At 34.9% G+C, this 8707-nt stretch overlaps 1 protein-coding gene across 2 annotated transcripts; it reads left to right on the top strand.

The window, feature by feature from the left end:
* Positions 1-688: 688 nt before the first annotated feature.
* LOC106068442 (peptidyl-prolyl cis-trans isomerase-like 3) lies at positions 689-8630 on the top strand. Of its 2 annotated transcripts, XM_013227801.2 has the most exons (6): positions 691-887; positions 2893-2967; positions 3802-3895; positions 5040-5107; positions 6138-6256; positions 8431-8630. In XM_013227801.2, exons 1-6 carry the CDS (start codon positions 885-887, stop codon positions 8567-8569), a joined length of 498 nt encoding a protein of 165 aa, XP_013083255.1. In that variant the 5' UTR covers positions 691-884; the 3' UTR covers positions 8570-8630. The 2 variants fall into 2 exon arrangements, with proteins under 2 accessions (XP_055896058.1, XP_013083255.1); XM_056040083.1 differs by lacking the exon at positions 2893-2967 and having other exon boundaries at positions 689-887.
* The last annotated feature ends 77 nt before the right edge of the window (positions 8631-8707 follow it).

Raw genomic sequence — 8707 nt, 5'->3', positions numbered from 1 at the left:
AGACCCGACCTCAGGCGTTTTTTTTTGTTTTTTTTTTATGCCCGTCCCCAAACTTTTAGACTTCGGCTTTGAAAAGTCTCTTTCGATTGACCTGAACAGCAAAGCTTTCATTCAAGCCATTGTAAGGAGTCAGCACGGACGCCATGATTCAATGAGAAAGAGGCGGGAGCATAATGGAGACGCAGCTCGTTCAAGTACCTTATCAAATTGTTGAAAATAACTCGAAAGATAAGTCTAAACATCTAGGAAACAAAAAAAAAAAAAAAAAAAAAGAGAGAAGAAGAAGCGCCATAATTCGACCCTCTTAAAATTTGAGTTATATACAAGCCAACTATTCAGCTTCACCAATCTCTTAGTCTGTTATTGGACCGTTGGGGCACCACACTTTGACTTTCTTCATTCCGCTCTGCCTTTGATGGGATCTCTTTCAATGACAGTCCCGTCCATTTTTTTATATTGTCTTTCCATCGCTTTCTCTGTCTGCCTTTTCTTTTTCCGGGTACTGTTTCCTTTAAGGAAGATTTTTGCGAGTCAGGAGAACGTTGTGATATGGCCATATAGTGCGGGTTTTTTTTTTGTTTAGCCACTAAGACACACACTCCACGCAGGTTGAATGTGCATTATTATTTCGCTAAATCAGTGGGGAAAAAAGTAAAAATTTTAATTTTTACCTTTCGACTTTTTTACTTACAACATGAAAGGGAGACTATTCTCAATTGATTTTTAGGATTTTGTTTACTTTCGCTTCTACGGCGTCATATAGATCTACATCTAGATCAAGATAGAGAGATTCTAGACTAGATCTATATATACTAAAAGCAAAGTAGCGAAATTCAAAAGAGCTAGAAATTGTCTAAATTAATTAACCCATAGATCTTCTACCAATGGTAATTTTATTTAAAAAAAGTAAATCTCTAGTAGTCTAGAGCTCTTGAGTCTGTCTTAGTCTTGTCTTAGGCGACTTAGGCTTAGGGCTTAGGTCTACTCTTAGTCTTAGTTTAGTCTTACTTGAATGAAATATGACTTGAATGTCTTGATCTAATCAATGAAATGATTATCATGATCATTATCAATGATCATAGATTTGAATTTAAATAATTTGATAATAGGATAGATGAGATCATCTCATATTAATGATATTATCTGATAAAATCTGATTAATTATCATGATTGATACTCATGAATGATGATGATAATACTTTACTAGATACTTCAAAATTACTTGAATACTTCATACTACTGATTTATAATTTATACTATTATTAAATATTCTACTAATACTAGTGATACTACTGATACTGACTGATAGATCACTAGCTAGATAGACTATCATAGACTGAGCCTTAGACTTAGACTCACTAGACTAGACTCTAGGTATCTACTATAATGATAATCTATTCTAGTTCACTAGCTTAAGACTAGTTGACTGTCTCGACTAACGTAGATTCTTATTAATTTAATATTATACCTAAATACTGACTTTTGGGAACTTGTTCAAATTTTTTTTTTATTTGGTGAAGGTTTAACTTACAAAAAAACTAAAGCAGATTCAATGATTATTCTTCTTCAACTAACGGACAATAAAAATAGCTGTGTTCTGACCTATGCATTACTACTCATAGCATAGTTAAGACTTTATTTTAAAATAAATTAGTTCACTTTATTCCCCTACTCCGAACGCAGTTTTTGTGCTTTCCATTGCATTGAACACTGATTACAGTAGGGCGTTGCCGAACACCACTAAGAATCTAAGATATTATATCTGTGTTCTTTTAAAACTATTTAGATTGTATTAAAAGAAGTAAATTGACTTCTGCAATATGTATTTTGATCTATAGTCTATGGCCTCATATCTCTCTCTCTCTCTTTATATATATATATATATATATATATATATCTGTAAATTAATTATTATAATTTAATAAACGTGACATTTTCAACAACATGTATTCTCTGTCTCTTTTAATTCCCATCCATGAAACCTCTTCTTTATTTGGATGTTCGTTTTGTTGCACCTCATGCCTCCCCCATAAACACTTATAATTTTTCATGTGACTCTTTCCCCCTTCCCTGCACTGCCTGTTAAATAGGTTATGACAATACATGCTTAGTATATACCTCACTGTCCTTGCCTCCATCTCACCTGGCATGCAGTAGGCATGGTTTCTGGCTTCAAATTAGCAGCCCACACTTTTTGTTTTTCATTAATAAATTATGTATTCTAGATATCTCAATCTAGGTCATGTTTATTCATTGAACAAATCATAGATTTATTAATCCCAATAATATTTCTAATTACGATTTTGCCGTGTTCAGGGAAGAAGAATGAGTTAAATTCATTATTATTCGCTGAACACTTCCTTTTTTTATTTTCTTTAACAGCTAACAGTATAAATCTGATTGGAATGTTTTCCTATAGATGAGTGGAAACTTATTTTGGATATGCCTATCAGCCTACAATCAAACAGGCTCATAATATAGCCCTCATCCCTTATAAGGGTGTGAGTTGCAGGGGGACGTTAAAGCAATAGCTTTACATATATGGTTACAGAGAATCTAAAAAAACTGCCATCTTCTTTGGAAAAAGGGAACAAAAATACAAGAACAATGGATGTGTTCGGCGAAGGAGAATTTGATGGGGTGTTAAGAATATAAGAGATATAAGAGCTTCTACTAGATCTAAATTCTAGATCTAGGTTAGATTTAGAATTTAGATTATTATCTAAATTATTATTTAACATTCTGATCCAACCATGCCAAAAACAACCATAATTGTTGAATCCAACCTTTCTAAAAGCAACAATAATTTTCTATTTATTATGAATGAATCTTCCTGTGAAATTTTCTTTTTTGGTTTAGATCTAATTTGGGTTTCTTTTTCTCTCTCCCAAGTCTGTTACTCTACACACAGATGTCGGAGATCTTAAACTGGAGCTCTTCTGTGAGCAGTGTCCAATCACATGTGAGGTCAGTACGATTGGAAATACAATATTTTCCACCAAAGCATTTTTCGTTTATATCATTTTTAATTAGATTTTTTGTAAAAACTATTTTAAATCTAATGCAGGGGTAAACGAATGTATAGAAAAATACAAAAGACATGCATATAGGAAACCCTCCAGGACCAAGAACACAGGACTTTGGAGCCTTGAGGCCTTCATTTAGTAAAATCACTAAATTTAGAAAGCCATCAAGACAGAAGACTCAAAAGTAAAGTAACAATCATACATAAAACACTGAACCATAATTTTCAAATACAAAAACAATATTTAATAAAATACTCTGAAAGACACAACGATAAAGGCACATTCCTCGTCCCATATGCTAGGACAAATTAGTACAAATACTCCTTCTTCCCTAGTGCTATTAGAGCATGGAATGGGTTGCCTGAGCTAGCCAGGAAAACCAGTGACTTGGTAGAATTTAAGTCATTGGTTAATATGCATGACTAAATGCATGACTTGTAGGACGTAATCATCTTCTTTTTTTAAGTAACGTCTGTATTATATAAGATAAGATAAGATTTTTTTTGTATAGCTGATGAAGGCCTTATGGCCCAAACGACCTGCTTTTACTTTGGTCCAGAAATTTTCCTACGTGAATGTCTGCTGTATTTTTTCTATACTTCTTGTGTCCTTGACATACTTTCAAACAAACCTATTTTAACATTATTAGTGTGTGTGTGTGTGTTGCTATTCTAAAAATGATTGATTGTGAAAATATTACATTAAAAAATTTAATTTGTAATTTGAAAAATTTTTAACTGTTTCTTTTTATTTTTTCAATTTGATCTGATTTCAGAATTTCTTAGCTTTGTGTGCCAGTGGATATTACAATAATAGTTTGTTTCACAGAAATATTGCTGGCTTTATGATCCAGACTGGAGATCCTTCAGGTAGGCAAAGTTGATCAGCTTACAAGTTACATAAACACTGGAAATCATCGACGTCTTTATTTTGCTAACTTCAAAGTTCTGGGGGCATGGTGGTAGTGCCAAATACCCCTCTTTCATGAGCAAAGCTAAAGTCTTACAGTTTATCTCGTTATTCAAAGTTTTTAAAATTGAGTTTATTTTTTTACGGAAGAGAGTGTCTGAATCAGATCTGAAGTAATGACAATAGACTACCTTCGAGATAAATATTGGAAGCTGGCTTAGCATAAGTGTCTCTCTTGGTAGTAAAGGTGGATTTGAAAAACATGTCTCTCTTTCATTATAGTTGAGATTGTTCTGGCTGATACTGTGTAGATCAATGAAAAAAGTAATTGTGTTTCTTGTAATGTGATAAAATGGGACCTCAAAACAGTGAACATTGATACTGACCATTGGGAAGACATAGCCCTAGACAGAACTAGATGGAGAGAGACAGTGACCAAGAAGCTATGGACAGTGAAAAAACATGGGCTTCGGCTCTAGAAGAAAAGCGTGCCATACGAAAAATGTCCAGCTTCTCTATCACCAAAGCAAAAGCTACTTTAACCTGTGATATATGTGGACGGGAATGTCTCTCCGAAATAGGGCTCTACAGTCACATGAAAAAGTGTTTGAGGGGAACCATAGTCGTTCTACGACTGAAGGAGGCCTGAGAATCTTTCTTGTATGGTAGATAATGCATATTCTCAGACTATTAATTATAGTTTATCTCTGCAGTGCTTGGCTGCATAACTGACTTTCTTGTTTGAATCTTTCCATTCTCATTTTTATCACAGCTGTGATCCATGGGTACATATGATTTGATTTTTTGAAAATAAAAATCTCATTTTTATTAGCCCCGCAAAATATTGATTTTGACTTGAGCAGCTATCTGTATCTCAATACAGAAAAAGAATTTTTCTACACAGACAATTTAATGTTGTTTTTACTTGGATATAGGATTTAACGTAAATGTGTCAATAAGCATTTAGCCAAATAAATGAACCAAGACTGTAATGCCTATTCATAATAGATATTCTACTCCACTTTAATTAAATCTTTTACTTGTATTCTTGTAGCCATGACCTATTTCATCTTAATTCATCATCTTGTTTAAATGTTTTCTCAGGTACTGGCAAGGGAGGTAAAAGCATCTGGGGCACAAAGTTTGAGGATGAATTTAGAGAAAATTTGAAGGTTAGTGTCAAATCTTTTATTACGATTCCTCCCATTAGCTTGCAAACTCTTATTTAGTGGACACTAGGTAAACGGGTATTTTGAAAACAGCTCTATAGGTTTTCTTAGAAGTTAGTCAGTATATGTATGTCTTTAGGAAAAAGTGACTGGTTTACTAGGCACACACCATTAGAATTTTTCAAAATGTAATCATCTTTAAATTACATTTGACTTATGACTTTTTTTTATTTTGAACATGGCCTCTGCTGGAATTCCCGCACTCGACTCAAATGTCACTTTGTATACAGAAAGGGACTAAGGATAAATAAATAGACCGACATGGACCAACATAGACCAACATGGACCAACATGGACCAACATGGACTATCATGGACCAACATGGACCAACATGGACCAACATGGACTATCATGGACCAACATGGACATGTTGCACACAGTCTTATGTAGAAGCTCACACTTGTAAAATCATTTGAAGAGAATTGTGCAAAGCTCACTGGACAGACTCCTTGTTATAACGAGGCCTTACAAGAAGTAGATAGAAGGAGAAATTATAGACCACCATCAGCTTCAGAAAGGAGGAATTGATTTTAAAAACTTAATGTTATTGATTCTGGGACTAATTGAGAGTTGTTTTAGTATTCACTTAAATGCTGTCATCAGCTATGAATCATTTACTTAGTTTCTGAACTGAATTATATAATACAGACATTACTACAAAAAAGAAGATGATTATGTCCTACGCGTCATGCATTCAGTCATGACCTAAATTCTACCAAGTCACTGGTTTTCCTGGCTATCTCAGGCAACCCATTCCATGCTCTAAAAGCGCTAGGGAAGAATGAGCATTTTGTACAAATTTGTCCTAGCATATGGAACGAGAAATGTGCCTTTATCTTTGTGTCTCTCTGAGTATTTTTGTTTAATTTGGTGTAGTCTAGGGTTAAGGTTAGGATATTTTTTAGTTTGGTATTCTTTTAGGGTTTGTTCTCAAGATGAATTGATTCTCTATCTTCTGTTTCTCTTACAACAGCACAGTACAAGGGGGATAGTTTCTATGGCCAACAATGGACCGGACACAAACGCTTCACAGTTTTTTATCACTTATGGAAAACAGCCCCACCTTGATATGAAATACACAGTCTTTGGCAGGTAATGGTTTCAGCCAATGTACAGCAAATAACTTCATGTCCCAATCTTATTTTAGAGATGTTAAATCTCCCATTTAATAACTAAAGTCATATTAAAAATGTTCAAGCTACCTTTCAGAAATAAATCTAATTAGAGATGTGAACTCGAGTCATATTAAAAATGTACAAGCTTCCAATCAGAAATCAGTTATTGCTGTTCATTGAAAAAAAAATGGTGGCAACATTATAGTAGCTGTTGTATTTATGGCGGAGGTGTGGTGGCTGATTGGTAAAGTGCTTGGCTTCAGAACCAAGGGGTACCAGGTTCCAATCCTGGTGAAGACTGGTATTTTGAATTTTGCTATCTTAAGGGCATCTACGAGTCCACCCAACTCTAATGGGTACATGACATTAGTTAGGGAAAAGTAAAGCCAGTTGGTTGTTGTGCTGGCCACATGACACCCTAGTTAACCATTGGCAAAAGAAACAGATGACCTTTACATCATCTACCCCATAGATTGCAAGGTCTGAAAGCGGAACTTTACTTTTTACTGTAACAATGGTATTATATCTATCCAGATCCCATTTGGACAATTATTAGTATTTTCTTACTTCACATGAAGGCTTCTCAATTCATGATTAGCCACACCCCCTAACCATGTTTTTAAAAAAAATATAAATGGGATGAAGAAAATATTTCAAGTTAAATGGTAATTATTTTCCCAGAAATAAATGACTCAATACAACGAAATGATGACTAAGCGACATGAAACAATAGGATCTGTTGAACAAGATTTAAGAAGCCTAAGGGAAGAGAAGAAACAAGATCTAATCCCACAAGGCTACAAATACTGGACTGTTGAAACAGTAACATGGCCTGGCATGAGAGCTTTATAAAGTAGCTTCACTACCAACCCAAAAAATTAACAAAATGTATTTGGATTGGTAAAAATGTACCTGGTTTCAATCTACTGCCCACAAGTAAAAAAGTAAAGTTATTCTCTCAGACCTCGTCATCTATGGGGCAGATGATGTCAAGGTCATCTGTTTCTGTGGTCCAGTTAACCATGTTGTCTTGTGGCCAGCACAACGGCCAACTGCCTCTACTTTTCCCCAACTTATGTTCACCAACTAATGTCAGGAACTCATTTTAGCCGGGTGGACTCAGAGGCGCACTAAAGTTCGCAAAAGTATAAGTCCCAGTCTTCACTAGGATTCGATCTCTGGGCCTCCAATTCAGAAGCTAAGCGCCTCCATGCCTATGAAACACACACAGTTTTAGTCTCACTTGTGTGTGTGTGTATTGGCAGATGTATTTCAAAGAGATGGCTTAGGTGCTGCCTCTTAACCAAACCTTATTGTGTTTGGCCTTTGAAAAGTTAAAACTACTTCTGCTTGTACTAGTAACATCAGATATTCAGTTTGTGGATCATTTTGTTTTCATTCAACTGCAGCTTCTTCTTCTAGGCAGCTTTTTGCTACTGAGCTCTTTTTGCAGACTGTACCAAGGAAAAAAATAGCGAGTTGTTTTTTTTTCTCTCAGTTGTTTTGGCATTGGGTGTTGGTTATGTTGGGCTGTAGTGGTAGTAGGATCTGCCTAAGGTGGATTAACTCTTTCTCTCGTAACTGACGATACCAGCGTTGATTCTACCAGAATGTGGTAGATAATTACGGAGAGAAAGAGTTAAGAAGGGGCATTCAAAGAGGACATGGTTTATGGTTTCATTAGAGTGGGTGCAGTGTCTAGAAAGGGGTAGTTGTGTGGGATTTATTTTGGTTATTTAAAGGTGTGTATCCGTTCTAAGTAGATTTCTCTTGCTGTGGAGGAAATAAATACTGTCCAGTTTGTTTGGCATGGTCATTTCTTTGTACATAGCTCTGTGTTTCCTGATGCCAATATGCCCATTGGTTGAGACACTCCTCTTTGTTATTGTTGACTAACATTAACCTTAGGGAGAGGTAGTTAACAGGTCTGTCTGGTTTATTCCATAGATGTCCCTGCCGTTGATAGTTTATCAGCCTTTTCATTTCCCATGATGCCTATATGTCCAGGGACCCACTGTAATGTGATATTTAATCTGAACTATTTTTTAAAAATGTAATTTTTTTATTGAATTATAACAACTTCTGTTTTACTAATAGCATTCAAACTGTGACTATTTTAAAATAATACTGACTCTTTTTCCGTTTCCTCAGAGTTATTGATGGCTTTGACACACTTGATACTCTAGAAAAATTACCAGTAAGTGAAAAAGGTTATAAGCCGGTTACAGAAACAAGGTTACGAGAAGTGACAATTCATGCCAACCCTATAGCGGAGTCAGTGCAGCAATGATCTCTATGTTTGATATAGATTTTTAATGTAAATAGTTTGTTATTAAATTGATATGGTTATATCTCATGAGTTGTTTAAGTTTTTGTAAATTTCAAGCCAATTGTTACTACGCTAATTTAAATTGCTATTTAGTGAAAT

This window comes from Biomphalaria glabrata, chromosome 9 (genome assembly GCF_947242115.1).
Source record: "Biomphalaria glabrata chromosome 9, xgBioGlab47.1, whole genome shotgun sequence".
Taxonomy (NCBI): domain Eukaryota; kingdom Metazoa; phylum Mollusca; class Gastropoda; family Planorbidae; genus Biomphalaria; species Biomphalaria glabrata.
The sequence above is the reverse complement of the archived record's forward strand: the minus strand, read 5'-3'. Positions and strand labels throughout refer to the sequence as shown.